We start from the raw sequence: 22,252 nt of genomic DNA on the forward strand, positions 1-22,252 counted from the left end.
CTACTGTTAAATAATATTTATTTAAAAATATAAATAGTTATTCAAATAGTTCCTCTTCCAAAGACCAAGTTAATCAGTAGAACAAATAACACAACAAAATGTCATTTACAGTTTCAATAATGCCCTGTTATTGGTTCATTAATGCTGTGTTTTTGCACGTTCCCGTTTTAGGCCGGGATTCAATCCGATCACGCTGTATCAGCAATGCACCTCTTAAAGGCACTGGGGAGTTTAACTAGTCTGCATGCTTGATGAAGTGATGTGCAGTAGAATTGATATAGCTTATTTGCGTAGTCAAAAAGATCAGATCAGGAAAACCTCATGTTAATGCAATGTGTAACCAGGGTCATAGATCCTTTTTGGAGAAAGGGCATCAGCAAGGTTAGAACCACTGCGCCAGTAGAGGAGGAGGGCACCACATTTGGTTTTTCACATATATAAAGATGTTTTAGTCATTTTAGAACGTTATTAGATTTAGAAATGTGATTTACTTAAGAATGTTGGAAAACAAAAGTCTCATCCGGGATTCAAACTGGCAACCTTGTGGGTCGCAACCCGTGCCCTCCAACCTACCACCCGTACAAGGGCCTTTTATATTGGACTCTCGCCTGTAAACTCCGCCCACTGACTTGTCACTTTAACCTCTGCCCACTGAGCTTTCATCCAACCACTCACAACAGCTGGACTTGATAAAGTGACCGTTGTTCTTGCATCCATTTTGATGGAGCCCTTTTGTGTAGTAAAGTGTGAGCGAAAGAGAGATTATCTAGACGTCCGTGTGTTTATCTGGAGATGAGGGAGCTGCTCTGTGATTGGTCAGAGGAGGTTGTGATGCCGCTCAGCTGGGAGAATCCGCTGTGACACGACTCTAGACTGGTCATGGAGCCTCTGGAAAACACACACTGTCATTACAGCACTGGAGTAGGTAGCTTAGCAACACCTGTCCAGTATGTAGCTAACAGAAGGGCTAGGTCATCATTACAGCACTGAAGTAGGTATAGTGGGGAAAAAAAGTATTTAGTCAGCCACCAATTGTGCAAGTTCTCCCACTTAAAAAGATTAGAGAGGCTTGTAATTTTCATCATAGGTACACATCAACTATGACAGACAAAATGAGGGAAAAAAATCCAGAAAATCACATTGTAGGATTTTTAATTAATTTATTTGCAAATTATGGTGGAAAATAAGTATTTGGTCAATAACAAAAGTTTCTCAATACTTTGTTATATACCCTTTGTTGGCAATGACACAGGTCAAATGTTTTCTGTAAGTCTTCACAAGGTTTTCACACACTGTTGCTGGTATTTTGGCCCATTCCTCCATGCAGATCTCCTCTAGAGCAGTGATGTTTTGGGGCTGTCGCTGGGCAACACGGACTTTCAACTCCCTCCAAAGACTTTCTATGGGGTTGAGATCTGGAGACTGGCTAGGCCACTCCAGGACCTTGAAATGCTTCTTACGAAGCCACTCCTTCGGTGCCCGGGCGGTGTGTTTGGGATCATTGTCATGCTGAAAGACCCAGGCACGTTTCATCTTCAATGCCCTTGCTGATGGAAGGAGGTTTTCACTCAAAATCTCACGATACATGGCCCCATTCATTCTTTCCTTTACACGGATCAGTCGTCCTTGTCCCATTGCAGAAAAACAGCCCCAAAGCATGATGTTTCCACCCCCATGCTTCACAGTAGGTATGGTGTTCTTTGGATGCAACTCAGCATTATTTGTCCTCCAAACACGACGAGTTGAGTTTTTACCAAAAAGTTATATTTTGGTTTCATCTGACCATATGACATTCTCCCAATCCTCTTCTGGATCATCCAAATGCACTCTAGCAAACTTCAGACGGGCCTGGACATGTACTGGCTTAAGCAGGGGGACACGTCTGGCACTGCAGGATTTGAGTCCCTGGCGGCGTAGTGTGTTACTTATGGTAGGCTTTGTTACTTTGGTCCCAGCTCTCTGCAGGTCATTCACTAGGTCCCCCTGTGTGGTTCTGGGATTTTTGCTCACCGTTCTTGTGATCATTTTGACCCCACGGGGTGAGATCTTGCGTGGAGCCCCAGATCAAGGGAGATTATCAGTGGTCTTGTATGTCTTCCATTTCCTAATAATTGCTCCCACAGTTGATTTCTTCAAACCAAGCTGCTTACCTATTGCAGATTCAGTCTTCCCAGCCTGGTGCAGGTCTACAATTTTGTTTCTGGTGTCCTTTGACAGCTCTTTGGTCTTGGCCATAGTGGAGTTTGGAGTGTGACTGTTTGAGGTTGTGGACTGGTGTCTTTTATACTGATAACAAGTTCAAACAGGTGCCATTAATACAGGTAACGAGTGGAGGACAGAGGAGCCTCTTAAAGAAGAAGTTACAGGTCTGTGAGAGCCAGAAATCTTGCTTGTTTGTAGGTGACCAAATACTTATTTTCCACCATAATTTGCAAATAAATTCATTAAAAATCCTACAATGTGATTTTCTGGATTTCTTTTCTTCTCAATTTGTCTGTCATAGTTGACGTGTACCTATGATGAAAATTACAGGCCTCTCTCATCTTTTTAAGTGGGAGAACTTGCACAATTGGTGGCTGACTAAATACTTTTTTTCCCCACTGTAGCTTAGCAACACCTGTCCAGTATGTAGCTAACAGAAGGGCTAGGTCATCATTACAACACTGGATTTAACATGATTAACACACTCATTACTGTACGCTAAACCACTTACTATTAAAACACACGTTACCTGAAATCTTGGGCGGCCACTACCTCTGTGTAGAACATGACAGTGGCCCAGTGTGTAGAGACCTGTACACCTGTTGTCATTACATCTCCCCCCTGATGTAATGACAACCCCGAGACACAGGGGGCGCCGCGCCCACCACCTCCACTCACACCAACCCTCCACTGCAGGATGTACACACCTGGCCACCGGGTGACGTGGGAGCCCTGAGGGAGGAGGGGAAGGAGGTGAGATGGAGGAAGGGGAGGAGAGAGGATATTGACGGGAGGACGAGCGAGATGGAACTGTCACCTATACAATCTACCTCCTGGTCAGAGGTGTTATCTGTGGAAGTGTTGCTTCTACCTCCAGGTCAGAGGTGTTATCTGTGGAAGTGTTGCTTCTACCTCCAGGTCAGAGGTGTTATCTGTGGAAGTGTTGCTTCTACCTCCAGGTCAGAGGTGTTATCTGTGGAAGTGTTGCTTCTACATCCATGTCAGAGGTGTTATCTGTGGAAGTGTTGCTTCTACATCCAGGTCAGAGGTGTTATCTGTGGAAGTGTTGCTTCTACATCCAGGTCAGAGGTGTTATCTGTGGAAGTGTTGCTTCTACCTCCAGGTCAGAGGTGTTATCTGTGGAAGTGTTGCTTCTACCTCCAGGTCAGAGGTGTTATCTGTGGAAGTGTTGCTTCTACCCTCCAGGTCAGAGGTGTTATCTGTGGAAGTGTTGCTTCTACCTCCAGGTCAGAGGTGTTATCTGTGGAAGTAATTGCTCCTACATTTCCTCAGGTAAGTACAGGACAGTACAGCTGTAACAGGCGTCCCTGTAGTTCTTCAACAGCTTCACTGCATCAAGTCAGTTACTGGGATCTCAGGTCCTCTGTCCGGCTTGACAACGTCTGACACAATTATACTGTAGTAAAGGTAGCAATTCCATTGAGACGTTTCAAGCTGGGGAGTGAGGTTAGCTGTGTGTGTGTGTGTGTGTGTCGGCGGCAGGAGGATATTGTTACCTGTATACTGTCTCCCTCCCTACAGCTGAGAGGTGACTCCACCAAACTGTAGTCCACCCCCAGCACCCAGCTACTCTCCAGCAGCTGCACGTTGTGGACTGAGCCGGTCTGGAGGGCTGGGCTGGGGGGCTGGGCTGGGGGGCTGGGCTGGGGGGGGCTGGTCAGGTCTGGTCTGGGGGGCTGGGGTGTGTTCAGAGGGGGGCTGGTCAGGTCTGGTCTGGGGGGCTGGGCTGGGGGGGGCTGGTCAGGTCTGGTCTGGGGGGCTGGGCTGGGGGGGGCTGGTCAGGTCTGGTCTGGGGGGCTGGGCTGTGTTCAGAGGGGGGCTGGGATGGCTGGTCTGGGGTGCGTTTGGAGTGGTAGATATTAAAGATCAGATCCCCTTTCAGAACGTCAAAGTCCCAGGTGATCACTGACGATCCCTCCAAGATCTCTATCATGATCTAGGAGAGAGGAGAGAGAGGGGAGCGGAGTTTAGTGTGTTTCGTGCGTGTGTGTGTGTGTGCATGCGTTGTGTTCCTCTCTGTGTGTGTGTGTGTGTGTTACCTCGTGTGGCGCCCCAGTGAAGCAGTGTGCTGACTGGTATATAGTATCTGTCAGTAGTCTGTCGTCTGGGCTCTCCTGCTGCTGCTGGCTCTGATACAGAGACTTAGGCACTGTGCCACCCTCAGACCACTGGCACTGAAACAGTTAACATGGTTACCCTCTGACCACTGGCACTGAAACAGTTAACATGATGTTACCCTCTGACCCCTGGCACTGAAACAGTTAACATGATGTTACCCTCTGACCCCTGGCACTGAAACAGTTAACATGATGTTACCCTCTGACCCCTGGCACTTAAACAGTTAACATGATATTACCCTCTGACCCCTGGCACTGAAACAGTTAACATGATGTTACCCTCTGACCCCTGGCACTTAAACAGTTAACATGATATTACCCTCTGACCCCTGGCACTGAAACAGTTAACATGGTTACCCTCTGACCCCTGGCACTGAAACAGTTAACATGATGTTACCCTCTGACCCCTGGCACTGAAACAGTTAACATGGTTACCCTCTGACCCCTGGCACTGAAACAGTTAACATGGTTACCCTCTGATCCCTGGCACTGAAACAGTTAACATGGTTACCCTCAGACCCCTGGCACTGAAACAGTTAACATGATGTTACCCTTTGACCCCTGGCACTGAAACAGTTAACATGGTTACCCTCTGACCCCTGGCACTGAAACAGTTAACATGATGTTACCCTCTGGCACTGAAACAGTTAACATGATGTTACCCTCAGACCCCTGGCACTGAAACAGTTAACATGGTTACCCTCAGACCCCTGGCACTGAAACAGTTAACATGATGTTACCCTTTGACCCCTGGCACTGAAACAGTTAACATGGTTACCTCTGACCCCTGGCACTGAAACAGTTAACAAGACATTTAAAAAGAAAGATGTAAAAAATAAATGGATAAATAAATTAGTCAAAGAAAATAAGGTCTTGATTCAATTCGTATCCGCTGGAGTTCAGCGCTGTAGCGTGATTGAAATGTAAAAGTAATTTCAGATCGAGCTGACATACTGTATGCTGCGTTTACCGTGAATGCAGACTCCGAACGAGCAAAAATTACCTTTACATTTCTATCGCGCAGTAGCGCAGGTCTACCGCGCTACGGATTGCATCGAGCCCTATAGAAATACATTTTAGAAAATTATTAGCGTTTTCCGTTTTCTGTTACAAAAGGTTTTACTACAGTGTTCCTATGAATATGACCAAGTACTCACCAGACAGTCTACTGTGCTAGGGGTGCAGGTTTTTTGCTCCAGCCCTGCTCTAACTCACCAGACAGGCTCCTCCCAGGAAGTCCGGTATGACTTCGTTGTCGATGTAATCCAGCAGGCCGCCGGGCCCCGCCCCCTGGTAGTCACGACTACCGCCATAGACCAGGAACTTCTGACGAGTGTTGTCATGGATGAATGGACTCACCTGGAGAGGAGAGGGGGATGAGAGAGGAGGGGGTGATGAGAGGAGAGGAGAGGAGAGGGGGGATGAGAGAGGAGGAGAGAGGAGGGGGGAGGAGGAGAGAGGAGGGGGGGGATGAGAGAGGAGGGGGGAGAGAGGACGGGGATGAGAGGAGGGGGGGATGAGAGGAGGAGAGGAGGAGAGGGGGATGAGAGAGGAGGGGGGGATGAGAGGATGAGGGGGGGATGAGAGGATGAGAGGAGGAGAGGGGGATGAGAGGAGGAGAGGGGGATGAGAGGAGGAGGGGGGGATGAGAGGAGGAGGGGGGATGAGAGGAGGAGGGGGGGAGAGAGGACGGGGATGAGAGGATGGGGGGAAGAGAGAGGAGGGGGGGATGAGAGGAGGAGAGGAGGAGAGGGGGATGAGAGAGGAGGGGGGGATGAGAGGAGGAGAGGAGGAGAGGGGGATGAGAGGAGGAGAGGGGGATGAGAGGAGGAGAGGGGGATGAGAGATGAGGGGGGAGGAGGGGGGATGAGAGAGGAGGGGGGATGAGGAGAGGGGGATGAGAGAGGAGGGGGGAGGACGGGGGATGAGAGAGGAGGGGGGATGAGAGGAGAAGAGGAGAGGGGGATGAGAGATGAGAGGGGGATGAGAGGAGAGGGGGATGAGAGAGGAGGGGGGAGGACGGGGGATGAGAGAGGAGGGGGGATGAGAGGAGAAGAGGAGAGGGGGATGAGAGAGGAGAGGGGGATGAGAGAGGAGAGGGGGATGAGAGGAGAGGGGGATGAGAGAGGAGGGGGGGTGAGAGAGGAAGAGGGGGGGTGAGAGAGGAGGAGAGGAGGAGGGGGGAGGAGAGAGAAGGGGGGGAAGGAGAGAGGAGGGGGAGAAGGGAGCTTCCATCATATTCTTCTAACCAGTCCATTCATTGTAAACCCGTTAGGGTTGGGGAGAGTATGAGTGCACACAGAACGTAGCCCCAGTGAACTGACCAGTGTCCAGAGGACAGGGAAGACGCGGGGAGCTCGGACGATGAGAAGCCTTCCCAGGGTCTCTGGGTAGTTGGCCTCCACCACCTCTATGATCCTCAGCAGAGCCTTGACTCCTGGACGCCACAGGTGACGCATGTTCAACCCCTCCAGGTCCACCAGGCACGTCCACGAGCTAGGGAAGTGTGTTTCATTAGCTAACGCTAAGGACGTTAGCGTCCTCACTATGGGTTTTCAATAGGACAGGCAAATGCTAATAATGCTAGCCCTGTTTAAGTGTGTTTTATTTGCTAACGCTAAGGACGTTAGCATCTTGACAGTGGGTTTTCAATGGGACAGGCTAATGTGTTTGTGCAGTAAACTCACGTGATTGGTCGTGTGAATATCTTGGTGTTCTCCTCACACCTCTTCTGGCCTTCTTCGTTGATCCACAGAACCTGGAATACAAACACCCAGGAAATACATGATCACTGAATGATCAATCAAGTGCGTGTGTTTGCGTCCTCTGTCATCTGTGTGTGTGTCCTCTGTCATCTGTGTGCGTGTCCTCTGTCATCTGTGTGTGTGTCCTCTGTCATCTGTGTGCGTGTCCTCTGTCATCTGTGTGTGTGTCCTCTGTCGTCTGTGTGCGTGTCCTCTGTCGTCTGTGTGCGTGTCCTCTGTCATCTGTGTGTGTGTCCTCTGTCATCTGTGTGCGTGTCCTCTGTCATCTGTGTGCGTGTCCTCTGTCGTCTGTGTGCGTGTCCTCTGTCATCTGTGTGCGTGTCCTCTGTCGTCTGTGTGCGTGTCCTCTGTCATCTGTGTGCGTGTCCTCTGTCTGTGTGCGTGTCCTCTGTCGTCTGTGTGCGTGTCCTCTGTCGTCTGTGTGCGTGTCCTCTGTCGTCTGTGTGCGTGTCCTCTGTCGTCTGTGTGCGTATCCTCTGTCATCTGTGTGCGTGTCCTCTGTTGTCTGTGTGCGTGTCCTCTGTCATCTGTGTGCGTGTCCTCTGTCATCTGTGTGCGTGTCCTCTGTCATCTGTGTGCGTGTCCTCTGTCATCTGTGTGCGTGTCGTCTGTGTGCGTGTCCTCTGTCGTCTGTGTGCGTGTCCTCTGTCGTCTGTGTGCGTGTCCTCTGTCGTCTGTGTGCGTGTCGTCTGTGTGCGTGTCCTCTGTCGTCTGTGTGCGTGTCCTCTGTCGTCTGTGTGCGTGTCCTCTGTCATCTGTGTGTGTGTCTGTGTCTATAACCCACATGTCTAAGCAGAGCCTCTTCCCCCAGTGCTTTGAGCAGTCCTTTAGTGTCCAAGTGTCCCAGCCTCAGTATGTATAGCGGTCGTCCCTCTCTGTCCTGATAATGCCAACAGCCAGCATAATACTCCTCCAGGACACTAGGGGGCGACCACCACTGCAGGATGTAGTCCACCTGGGGAGAAACACAACATAACCAAATATATTTTTTTTAACTAACCCAAGATAGTTCACCTGTGTTGTTTTCAACGGGAGCAAATGTAAGTATAGTGGGCAGAACAAGCAGGGAGGTGGGCAGAGCCAAGCACGAGCTAGCGAGATCCTATTGGCGCGTTCTAGCGTGTATTTGAATATTTCCCTTAGGGAACGCCTATTCTGTGAAGTGCGCTTGTGCAAGAACTCCATTCGCCCTTGCACTCCTTGCAAACAACACAATTTTTTAAAAACTTTGGCAAAGGGTTCACGTCTACAAAACTAAAGTGTCCTCTGTTCGTAACACATTGTAGATTTGGGAATAGAAAAACTGTATTGAGATCGGGCTTTTTATTCGATGAAGAAAATCAGCAGAGCGTTGGCCCAGTTCCATCTCGCTCCATCCTCTCCCACTGCCGGCCGCTGGGCCCATTTCGGTGGGGAGTGGAAATTCCAACCGGGACGCTTCAGATTTATACATCCGGTGAAACATCATCTGGCTCCTTGTTCCATGTGACTTAACAGTCAGAACCAATCACAACAGGATTGCATTTGAGAGCATGTAGTGCAGGGGTCTCAAACTCCCGATGACCTTGGGGCCAACATCACTGCTGCTGGAGTATGTACATCTTCAAACTAGTCATGTTGTATCTGCAATTGACCTACAACAAAATATGTCGACTGTAGTTGTGTACCCATATACATCATATGTATGTGTCCTACCCGGTGTTGTTTCCTCCAGCTGAGAGACTGACCCAGCATCTCTCTGGCTCTCTCCAGGTGGAAGTCCCTCGCTCGCAGGAAACGAAGGATGTGCTCATCTTTAGGGATCTGGAGGAGGATAGACAGATATGAAAAGTAGTGAAAGAGCTTCTATATAACATCAGGATTGTTCAAACACATTTAAGATTAAATCAATCACAGCAAAAACGTTAGAGATGGTTAGTAGATTAATTAAACCAGGATTAAGACTACTCCTGGATTAGTTAAACCAGGATTAAGACTACTCCTGGATTAGTTAAACCAGGATTAAGACTACTCCTGGATTAGTTAAACCATGAGTAAGCCATTTGATTGAGTTGTCAACTAACGTGAATTCAACATGAAATCAACAAGAATTTGATTGGATTTAGGTGAAAAATTGGGTGGAAAAAAATGTGATTTTTTCCAAATCCAATCAGTTTTCTGTTTTGATTCAACTTCATCACATTGATTTTTGTTGTTGAAATGACGTGAAAATAGCGTTGATTCAACCAGTTTGTGCCCAGCGGGGCGTCACCTGATACTGTTGTTACATTGTCAGGTTTCCACTCCCCCAGACCACAGGAGAGAAACACCAGACCAGGGGTTCAGGTCTTTAATCACAGCTTGGTATACTAGCTAGTAGTTTACTGTCTTATCATGTCAATATCCCTGTCAAATAAACAGTTAAACTGGCTTGTGTAGATCAGTGTGTTGGAGGATTATTGTGTGTGTTAGAGTACATTGCCTTTGTGTGTGTCCTGTAGCCAGGTGCATAGCTGAATGTTTGTGTGTGTGTTGGTGTACCTTGCCGTTGTGTGTGTCCTGTAGCCAGCTACGTAGCTGGATGAGACAGCTCTCCTGTATAGGAGTCAGATCACCCAGGTAACACTCTAAGTACTCTGCTTCCAACTTATCACCTACACACACACACACACAAACACACACACACACATCAAATTACACCATGGTTCTTTGAGGGAGAAGAGGCCATTCAAGAGTATTACGGCTGTTCCTCTCTCCCCACTCTCCTTCCCTCCTCCCTCTTTCCATCCCTCCCTCTCCCTCCCTCTCTCTCACCCTCAGGTGTCCCTGTGTCTCTGATGCAGTTTTCTCGGAAACCCGAGAGTTCTGATTGGCCAGTGGAACCCAGGTGGAGGGAGCAGGGCGGGGCCGGGGTAGTTGAGGTTAAAGGTTGGGGGTTAGAGGTCGTCCAGCGAGGGATAGAGGTCACGCCCTCTGACATCAGCTCTTTCAGGTAGAACTCTATTACCTCCTTACCCTGATGATACAATACATTAATAAATACATCAATCAATACATTAATGAATACATCCATCAATACATTAATGAATACATCAATCAATACATTCATGAATACATCCATCAATACATTCATAAATACATCAATCAATACATTAATGAATACATCCATCAATACATTCATGAATACATCAATCAATACATTCATGAATACATCCATCAATACATTCATAAATACATCAATCAATACATTAATGAATACATCCATCAATACATTCATGAATACATCAATCAATACATTCATGAATACATCCATCAATACATTCATGAATACATCCATCAATACATTCATGAATACATCAATCAATACATTCATGAATACATCAATCAATACATTAATGAATACATCAATCAATACATTCATGAATACATCAATCAATACATTCATGAATACATCAATCAATACATTCATGAATACATCCATCAATACATTCATGAATACATCCATCAATACATTCATGAATACATCCATCAATACATTCATGAATACATCCATCAATACATTCATGAATACATCAATCAATACATTCATGAATACATCCATCAATACATTCATAAATACATCAATCAATACATTAATGAATACATCCATCAATACATTCATGAATACATCAATCAATACATTCATGAATACATCCATCAATACATTCATGAATACATCCATCAATACATTCATGAATACATCAATCAATACATTCATGAATACATCAATCAATACATTCATGAATACATCAATCAATACATTCATGAATACATCAATCAATACATTCATGAATACATCCATCAATACATTCATGAATACATCCATCAATACATTCATGAATACATCCATCAATACATTCATGAATACATCCATCAATACATTCATGAATACATCCATCAATACATTAATGAATACATCCATCAATACATTCATGAATACATCCATCAATACATTCATGAATACATCCATCAATACATTCATGAATACATCCATCAATACATTCATGAATACATCCATCAATACATTCATGAATACATCCATCAATACATTCATAAATACATCAATCAATACATTAATGAATACATCCATCAATACATTCATGAATACATCAATCAATACATTCATGAATACATCCATCAATACATTCATAAATACATCAATCAATACATTAATGAATACACCCATCAATACATTCATGAATACATCAATCAATACATTCATGAATACATCCATCAATACATTCATAAATACATCAATCAATACATTCATGAATACATCAATCAATACATTCATGAATACATCAATCAATACATTCATGAATACATCCATCAATACATTCATGAATACATCAATCAATACATTCATGAATACATCCATCAATATATTCATGAATACATCCATCAATACATTCATGAATACATCCATCAATACATTCATGAATACATCAATCAATACATTCATGAATACATCCAATACATTCATGAATACATCAATCAATACATTCATGAATACATCAATCAATATATTCATGAATACATCAATCAATACATTAATGAATACATCCATCAATACATTCATGAATACATCAATCAATACATTCATGAATACATCCATCAATACATTCATACATCCATCAATTCATTCATACATCAATCAATACATCAAGCAATACATTAATTAATACATAAATAAATCAATACATTAATTAAAACATCAATCAATAATTAATTAATACATCTATCAATACATTAATTCAGCAATCAGCTCTCTCAGGTCTCCACCACCTCCTTTACCCTAACGAGCAATACATGTATCAAATGAGAAACAATTCATCAATAAGTCAGTCTAACTACTCTTTCTCCCTCGGTCTCTCTCTCTGGATCCTTTTCTCTCCGCCCCATCCCATCCCACCCCCCCACCCCATCCCCTCCTCACCACCCTCCCCCTCCATCCCCCCCCCCCCCCCCCCCCACCCCATCCCCTCCTCACCCCCACCCCATCCCTCCTCACCACCCCCCCCCCCCACACCCCCTCCTCACCATACCCCCCCCCCTCCTCACCATGCCCCCCCCCCACCCCCTCCTCACCCCCCCCCCCCCCCCCCTCCTCACCACCCTCCCCCTCCATCCCACCCCCCCCCACCCCCCCCCCCCCCCACCCCCACCCCATCCCCTCCTCACCGTCTGGATGTTAGCGGTGTATTGTTTCATGGCTACCTTCTCGACTGTTGTCTCGAAGCCAAAGAAAGACTTGATGTCTAGAGAGGCAGACTGCTCAAAACACGTCCAGGACTCATTCTCTGGGTGGACCTGGAGACAGAGAGCCCAGGGTTAACACACACACACACACACACACCAAAGCATGCACACACTCAATACACACACACACACACACACACACACACACGCTCTCACACACACAGAGAGCCCAGGGTTAACACACACACACACACACACACCAAAGCATGCACACACTCAATACACACACACACACACACACACGCTCTCACACACACACACACACACACACACACCAAAGCATGCACACACTCAATACACACACACACACACACACACACACACACACACACACACACACACACACACACACCAAAGCATGCACACACTCAATACACACACACACACACACACACACACGCTCTCTCACACACACACACACACGCTCTCACACACACACACACACACACACCAAAGCATGCACACACTCAATACACACACACGCACACACACACACACACCAAAGCATGCACACACTCAATACACACACACACACACACACACACACACACACCAAAGCATGCACACACTCAATACACACACACACACACACACACGCTCTCACACACACACACACACACGCTCTCACACACACACACACACACACACACCAAAGCATGCACACACTCAATACACACACACACACACACACACGCTCTCACACACACACACACGGGCATACACTCGCACTTGCACACACACTCACACACAAACACACACAGGCTCACGCTCGCAGACCCAGACTCACACTGTAACGACATGTTTCCGTGACGATGAGTCTGTTGTTGTAGGTTTGGTTGTGAGCCTGGATGACTAGAGTTCTGTCTCTCCAACTCAGAGTGTTCTTCTGGAGGAAGTAGGCGTAGTCCACCCCCGCCATCTCACACACACACACACACACACACACACACACACACACACACACACACACACACACACACACACACACACACAGTTCCAATCCCTCAGTATTATTTCTCCCCAAGGCCACACATTGTTAGAACCATTGAAGAACTTAATCCCAATACAAATAAATAGTTATGTGTCTGACATTGTGAGTGCGTTTTTGTGTGGTCTGTCTGTCTGTCTGTATGAGAGATGACCCCTGACCTTCTTGAGGAGTCGGGGTGCGTCCACGCTGAGTTGGCAGCTCCGCTCTACGACACGGGTCGCCCCGTCGTCACTGGTGACGTCACTCAGCACCTCGCTGCCGAGGAACACGGGGATCATGGGACAGGTGGGGAACCGCCTCTCATACGCCTGGAGGACACACACACACACACACACACACACACACACACACACACACACACACACACACACACACACACACACACACACAGCTCCATTAGGAACACAGGGATCATGGGACTGCCTCTCATATGAAAGAGAGGAGGATTGGGGGAGGGGGGGGGGGGGGCTTCATGGTGGAGAGGATTGGGGGAGGGGGGGGGGCTTCATGGTGGAGAGGATGGGGGGTGAGCTGTTGTGTGAGCTCTGAGTGTTCTACTGTGTCAGAGGGAGGCAGCAGTGGTACTATGGAGTAGTAATATTCAGTAGTAATATCCAGTAGTAATATCCAGTAGTAATATCCAGTAGTAATATCCAGTAGTAATATGGAGTAGTAATATGGGGTAGTAATATGGGGTAGTAATATCCAGTAGTAATATGGAGTAGTAATATGGGGTAGTAATATGGGGTAGTAATATGCAGTAGTAATATGGGGTAGTAATATGGGGTAGTAATATGGGGTAGTAATATGGGGTAGTAATATCCAGCAGTAATATGGGGTAGTAATATGGGGTAGTAATATGCAGTAGTAATATGGGGTAGTAATATCCAGTAGTAATATCCAGTAGTAATATCCAGTAGTAATATGGAGTAGTAATATCCAGTAGTAATATCCAGTAGTAATATGGGGTAGTAATATGGGGTAGTAATATGGGGTAGTAATATCCAGTAGTAATATCCAGTAGTAATATCCAGTAGTAATATCCAGTAGTAATATCCAATAGTAATATGCAGTAGTAATATCCAGTAGTAATATCCAGTAGTAATATGGAGTAGTAATATCCAGTAGTAATATCCAGTAGTAATATCCAGTAGTAATATGGAGTAGTAATATTCAGTAGTAATATGGTGTAGTAATATGCAGTAGTAATATCCAGTAGTAATATCCAGTAGTAATATGCAGTAGTAATATCCAGTAGTAATATCCAGGAGTAATATTCAGTAGTAATATGCAGTAGTAATATCCAGTAGTAATATCCAGGAGTAATATTCAGTAGTAATATGCAGTAGTAATATCCAGTAGTAATATGCAGTAGTAATATCCAGTAGTAATATGCAGTAGTAATATGCAGTAGTAATATGCAGTAGTAACATTCAGTAGTAATATGCAGTACTAATATGCAGTAGTAATATGCAGTAGTAATATGGAGTAGTAATATGGAGTAGTAATACGCAGTAGTAATATGGAGTAGTAATACGCAGTAGTAATACGCAATAGTAATATGCAGTAGTAATATCCAGTAGTAATATCCAGTAGCAATATCCAGTAGTAATATGGAGTAGTAATATTCAGTAGTAATATCCAGTAGTAATATGCAGTAGTAATATCCAGTAGTAATATCCAGGAGTAATATTCAGTAGTAATATGCAGTAGTAATATCCAGTAGTAATATGCAGTAGTAATATCCAGTAGTAATATGCAGTAGTAATATGGAGTAGTAATATGGAGTAGTAATACGCAGTAGTAATATGGAGTAGTAATACGCAGTAGTAATACGCAATAGTAATATGCAGTAGTAATATCCAGTAGTAATATCCAGTAGTAATATCCAGTAGCAATATCCAGTAGTAATATGGAGTAGTAATATTCAGTAGTAATATCCAGTAGTAATATGCAGTAGTAATATCCAGTAGTAATATGCAGTAGTAATATCCAGTAGTAATATTCAGTAGTAATATCCAGTAGTAATATGGAGTCGTAATATGCAGTAGTAATATCCAGTAGTAATATGGAGTAGTAATATCCAGTAGTAATATGGGGTAGTAATATGCAGTAGTAATATGCAGTAGTAATATGGAGTAGTAATATGGAGTAGTAATATCCAGTAGTAATATGGGGTAGTAATATGCAGTAGTAATATCCAGTAGTAATATCCAGTAGCAATATCCAGTAGTAATATGGAGTAGTAATATCCAGTAGTAATATGCAGTAGTAATATCCAGTAGTAATATGCAGTAGTAATATCCAGTAGTAATATCCAGTAGTAATATCCAGTAGTAATATGGAGTCGTAATATGCAGTAGTAATATCCAGTAGTAATATGGAGTAGTAATATCCAGTAGTAATATGGGGTAGTAATATGCAGTAGTAATATGCAGTAGTAATATGGAGTAGTAATATGGAGTAGTAATATCCAGTAGTAATATGGGGTAGTAATATGCAGTAGTAATATCCAGTAGTAATATGGAGTCGTAATATGCAGTAGTAATATCCAGTAGCAATATCCAGTAGTAATATGGAGTAGTAATATCCAGTAGTAATATGCAGTAGTAATATCCAGTAGTAATATGCAGTAGTAATATCCAGTAGTAATATGCAGTAGTAATATCCAGTAGTAATATGGAGTAGTAATATCCAGTAGTAATATCCAGTAGTAATATGTAATACTAAGAATTCTAGCTTAAAGAAGCAAAGGAATGTCAGTTCTCTCCCTCTCTCCTTTTCTCCCCTTCTCTCCTTCTCCCTCCCCCCCTTCTCTCCCCTCCCTCTCTCTCTCCCTCCCCTTCTCTCCCCTCCCTCTCTCCCCCCCATTCTCTCCCCTCCCTCTCTTCCCCCCTCCCCCACTTCTCTCCCCCCTCCCTCCCTCTCTCCCCCACTTCTCTCCCCTCCTTCCCTCCCTTCTCTCCCCACTTCTCTCCCCCCCTCCCTCCCTCTCTCCCCCACTTCCCTCCCCTCCCTCTCTCCCCCCTCCCCCCCTCTCTCCCTCACTTCTCTCCCCCCTCCCTCCCTCTCTCCCCCACTTCTTCCCTCCCTCTCTCCCCCACTTCTCTCCCCCCCTCCCTCCCTCTCTCCCCCACTTCTCTCCCCTCCCTCTCTCTCCCCCACTTCTCTCCCCTCCCTCCCTCCCTCCCTCTCTCCCCCACTTCTCTCCCCTCCCTCCCTCTCTCCCCCACTTCTCTTCCCTCCCTCTCTCCCCCACTTCTCTCCCCTCCCTCCCTCTCTCCCCCACTTCTCTCCCCTCCCTCTCTCCCCCACTTCTTTCCCCTCCCTCCCTCCCTCCCTCCCTCTCTCCCCCACTTCTCTCCCCTCCCTCTCTCCCTCTCTATTAATTAACCCTGAACTGAACCTGATACTCTCTACTAACTCTGGATCTTACAATGTGTGTGGTTGTCACCTGATCCAGCCAATAATGAATGTCTGATCACATACACTCTGTACCCTCTCTGTACCCTCTCTGTATAAATGCCTGAGTAGGAGGGTTGGGCCATGGAAGAGGGCAGAGCATATTTGTCATTTTATACATCACTAGGTCGCCTACAGCTTACCAGGCCAGCCATAAATACACACACACACACACACACACACGTTGGTGAAGCTTATACACATTCACACCTTCTCAGTGTGAAACATGACCCAGGAGTATTGATGTCATCACTCACCGCCATCACCATCTCGAACGGGTACTTATAGACTCTGACTGGAGACTGGTACTTCTGAACCATCGTCCCTCTGCACACACACACACACAAAGAACTGTGTGATATTCTTTACTCTAAAAACACAAAGTTAGAACAAATACATTTTTGATCAATGATTATAAAATAAAAAAACTAAATAAAAAATGGATGATCAATAACCTAAAAAAAGAATGAAATTATCTTCCACTACAAACTGTTAGTATCCTATTGGTTCATATTATCTTCCACTACAAACTGTTAGTATCCTATTGGTTCATATTATCTTCCACTACAAACTGTTAGTATCCTATTGGTTCATATTATCTTCCACTACAAACTGTTAGTATCCTATTGGTTCATATTATCTTCCACTACAAACTGTTAGTATCCTATTGGTTCATATTATCTTCCACTACAAACTGTTAGTATCCTATTGGTTCATATTATCTTCCACTACAAACTGTTAGTATCCTATTGGTTCATATTAAACCAACACATTTTCACAGTCTCTGCTTTCAAAGCGACACCCCGCCTCTGTTTATTTTTATTTTTATTTTTTGGTAGATCAGCTTAATATTGCAGATAGATTTTAACTTCCATCAATGTAATTGTCTGCATCACTTCCAATCCCCCATGTTTATATACACTGCTCAAAAAAATAAAGGGAACACTAAAATAACACATCCTAGATCTGAATGAATGAAATAATCTTATTAAATACTTTTTTCTTTACATAGTTGAATGTGCTGACAACAAAATCACACAAAAATTATCAATGGAAATCAAATTTATCAACCCATGGAGGTCTGGATTTGGAGTCACCCTCAAAATTAAAGTGGAAAACCACACTACAGGCTGATCCAACTTTGATGTAATGTCCTTAAAACAAGTCAAAATGAGGCTCAGTAGTGTGTGTGGCCTCCACGTGCCTGTATGACCTCCCTACAACGCCTGGGCATGCTCCTGATGAGGTGGCGGATGGTGTCCTGAGGGATCTCCTCCCAGACCTGGACTAAAGCATCCGCAAACTCCTGGACAGTCTGTGGTGCAACGTGGCGTTGGTGGATGGAGCAAGACATGATGTCCCAGATGTGCTCAATTGGATTCAGGTCTGGGGAACGGGCGGGCCAGTCCATAGCATCAATGCCTTCCTCTTGCAGGAACTGCTGACACACTCCAGCCACATGAGGTCTAGCATTGTCTTGCATTAGGAGGAACCCAGGGCCAACCGCACCAGCATATGGTCTCACAAGGGGTCTGAGGATCTCATCTCGGTACCTAATGGCAGTCAGGCTACCTCTGGCGAGCACATGGAGGGCTGTGCGGCCCCCCAAAGAAATGCCACCCCACACCATGACTGACCCACCACCAAACCGGTCATGCTGGAGGATGTTGCAGGCAGCAGAACATTCTCCACTGCGTCTCCAGACTCTGTCACGTCTGTCACGTGCTCAGTGTGAACCTGCTTTCATCTGTAAATAGCACAGGGCGCCAGTGGCGAATTTTCCAATCTTGGTGTTCTCTGGCAAATGCCAAACGTCCTGCACGGTGTTGGGCTGTAAGCACAACCCCCACCTGTGGACGTCAGGCCCTCATGAAGTCTGTTTCTGACCGTTTGAGCAGACACATGCACATTTGTGGCCTGCTGGAGGTCATTTTGCAGGGCTCTGGCAGTGCTCCTCCTGCTCCTCCTTGCACAAAGGCGGAGGTAGCAGTCTTGCTGCTGGGTTGTTGCCCTCCTACGGCCTCCTCCACGTCTCCTGATGTACTGGCCTGTCTCCTGGTAGCGCCTCCATGCTCTGGACACTACGCTGACAGACACAGCAAACCTTCTTGCCACAGCTCACATTGATGTGCCATCCTGGATGAGCTGCACTACCTGAGCCACTTGTGTGGGTTGTAGACTCCGTCTCATGCTACCACTAGAGTGAAAGCACCGCCAGCATTCAAAAGTGACCAAAACATCAGCCAGGAAGCATAGGAACTGAGAAGTGGTCTGTGGTCACCACCTGCAAAACCAGTCCTTTATTGGGGGTGTCTTGCTAATTGCCTATAATTTCCACCTGTTGTCTATTCCATTTGCACAACAGCATGTGAAATGTATTGTCAATCAGTGTTGCTTCCTAAGTGGACAGTTTGATTTCACAGAAGTGTGATTGACTTGGAGTTTTTTTGAGCAGTGTATATATATATATATAAACATACACACATACATACATACATACATACATACACATACATACCCTTTAAAAAAATATATATATTCCCCTTTATTACTTTCCAACCCCACCACCCTTTCCCTAATTGGAGTAAACTAGTGAACAACAACGCTTAGGCCTCTACTTCCAGCTTATACTTACTATATACATTTTATGGACACAGTCAATTTTACAATAATTATATTTTGTTTGTTTTTTCTCCTGAACTTCTTCTACTCTCAACCTCTCCGATCATTTTCATGATGTCCATCCGGTTTGCTTCTATATGCCATATTTTTCTAACTGTGCTCTTTCACAAAAGCTCCCAACCTACAACCTATATACTTATTATGGACACAGTATGCTTACATTATTAGTTATCTTGTTATTAGTTGTTGTTAGTTGTTATTAGTCCCATCCTTCAACTCCATTCAACACCACCCATCTATCTCTTAACACCATCCATACAGGATTTCTATTTGCCATATATTTTTCAACTGTACTGTGATGTTTTACAAAAGTTCTGAACCTTTCTATTTTCATTGTTTCTACAGATTGTAAATTGAAAATAATTTGTTTTGCTAAAGGTATTATTATATTATTGATCGATTGACTATGACTTTTCAGATCACCCAGTAATGCTATCTGCAAGGTTAGCTCCAGGTAAATATTGCAATCCTTTAGCCATTCCTGGACCTGTGTCCAAAAACAAGCTAAAATGTTTTGGTAAAACAAAAAATCTGAGGGATTGGGCCAGCAGAAATGTTACCATTCTCTAATTCATTTAGACAGTGCTATGGACGCTAGGACTGACCATCCATAATATTACACTTATAGTTTTAACCATGTTTTGAGGTTATACAGTATTTGTTTACATTTACTTTGTTTACAAACATTGGAGTAAAACAAGTTTACATTTTGGGTTCTGATGGGGTACAAGACAGTTGAACTAAGCTCACGAGGCATTTATAAGTTATGTTTTTAAAGAATCGATGGGTATATGTTATTAATTTATGTCCAAAAAACGGATGTAGCAACTAAGGATCCTAGCTTCAATGTATTAATAATACATGATAATTACATGACTTCCTTAACTTACTGGCAGAGAGGGCTGTCTGGCAACCTGGGTCATATTCACTATGCACCAAACGGAACCAAAACAGACGGAAACAGGGCGGGACCTCCCTGAACCTGTTCTACAGCAGGCACTAGTTAATAAATAAGACCCAGGTTAAACTTGGAGCAGCGCAGACTTCACCCTTCAGACTTCACCAACGGTATGTTTAGTCGTCTCGCACTAGCAGTGAATACTTACGTTTATATTGCTGACATGCTTAGAATAGAATGAATGACAATACTGTCACGTAATACAATGAAGTGAAATATAATTTTTTTGAATGAGAATGAATGAGGCTAGTTAAAAGTTAACTCAGTCTTTGCAACAACAGATTCACTTAAATTAAACTTCTCTGGGACAGCTAGTTAGATATTTTGAGCACGTGCATAAACAACAAACACACAAAAACAAGCAATAAACGACATAAAGTGTGCATCGATCAGTTACATTTCGACATAATACAAGACATGCTGCTTAGCTTACCAAATATACTAGAACCGCCACCGCCTGCGTGCAGCCTGCGTGTCTTCCGTCCCTACTATACATTCAATGGGCAGTAGTGGGTGAAGGTGATCTTTCAACCCGTCTCCGGAGTCCCAGAGCGCTTGTCACCACCCGTCGGACTGCTGTGAGTGACATCAAGGGGAGAATCTCAATTGTATACTCCTCGCGTCCTCTCTCCTCCTTCTCATAACCCATTGGAGGAGAAGGTCAGAGGGGCGGGATCTCTGGCTTTCTCCTCCAATGGAGTTTTGAGAAGGAGACGAGGAGAGAGGACGCGAGGAGATATAATTGAGATTCTCCCAAGGAATGATCGAGAAAAACACTCTCGCGCCCCCGACTGCTCTTCAGGCACTTGCAAATAAGTAGGCTAGGCTAAATTGTCTGAACCAGTTAAGAATTTAACATTCTCGACACAGTTACGTAATTTAGCAGACGCTCTTATCCAGAGCGACTTACAGTTAGTGAGTGCATACATTTTCATACTGGCCCCCCCGTGGGAAACGAACCCACAACCCTGGGGTTGCAAGCGCCATGCTCTACCAACTGAGCTACAGGGGACTTCAATTGATAACACAATTTGACACAATTTGCATTCTAAGAAAGTTGTATTCAAAATAATTATTTTTCATTTAATATTATACATAATATGAAGCACAATGGCTGCATTTACACAGATGGCTACATTCACTAATTAGTCTTATGACCAATCAGATCAGTTCTGAAAAAGACCTGATGTGAAAAGATCTGATGTGATTGGTCAAAAGCCTATCACATCAAGTGAAAAAAAGATCAGAATTGGTCTGCCTCTTTGAACACAGCCTTAGAATGATCACATGATATCGGCATCCTTCAATTTCACAAATACACTGACACTCAGCCTTGGACATATCATAGTCTACAATACATACTAGATTATCTATTCAGTTGTAGTTATTCTAATAGGCCATCCATCTATAGCTTCACAATCTATCCATATAGCTTTGTAAATTACGCAGTGCTATGGTTAACAGCATGACAACTTGTCTGGAAACCCGATGTTGAATTGCATTGAATTCTGCCAGGCAGAACGCAAATTAGCGTTTGAATCAGGAAAGTTTCCTCTCGTGACCTCTACAAGCCAGAATGTTGAATAAAATTATATTTAACGTACTTTACTGGTTGTCCGTGCGGTTGGTCCTTTTTGGCTGTAGGAATGTGAGACAATATACAGTGTGCATTCGGAAAGTATTCAGACCCCTTAACCTTTTCCACATTTTGTTAGGTTACAGCCTTATTCTAAAATTGATAAAATCGTTTTTTCCCCTCATCAATCTACAGTCGTGG

The 22,252-nt window shown here is 44.5% G+C and overlaps 1 protein-coding gene across 1 annotated transcript; it reads right to left on the minus strand.

The window, feature by feature from the left end:
* Positions 1–782: 782 nt before the first annotated feature.
* LOC311119260 (SEC14-like protein 5) lies at positions 783–17,155 on the minus strand (the record flags this gene model as incomplete). The annotated part of the gene is made up of 16 exons (XM_084193981.1): positions 783–888; positions 2,732–2,934; positions 3,720–3,817; positions 4,018–4,159; positions 4,263–4,397; positions 5,556–5,699; positions 6,665–6,836; positions 7,028–7,098; positions 7,890–8,060; positions 8,801–8,908; positions 9,626–9,738; positions 9,899–10,100; positions 12,305–12,433; positions 13,170–13,301; positions 13,532–13,681; positions 17,093–17,155. 16 exons carry the CDS (start codon positions 17,153–17,155, stop codon positions 783–785), a joined length of 2,139 nt encoding a protein of 712 aa, XP_084050107.1.
* Positions 17,156–22,252: the final 5,097 nt, after the last annotated feature.

The sequence above is a fragment of the Coregonus lavaretus genome, assembly GCF_964263955.1.
Source record: "Coregonus lavaretus genome assembly, contig: HAP1_SCAFFOLD_429, whole genome shotgun sequence".
NCBI classification, from domain to species: domain Eukaryota; kingdom Metazoa; phylum Chordata; class Actinopteri; order Salmoniformes; family Salmonidae; genus Coregonus; species Coregonus lavaretus.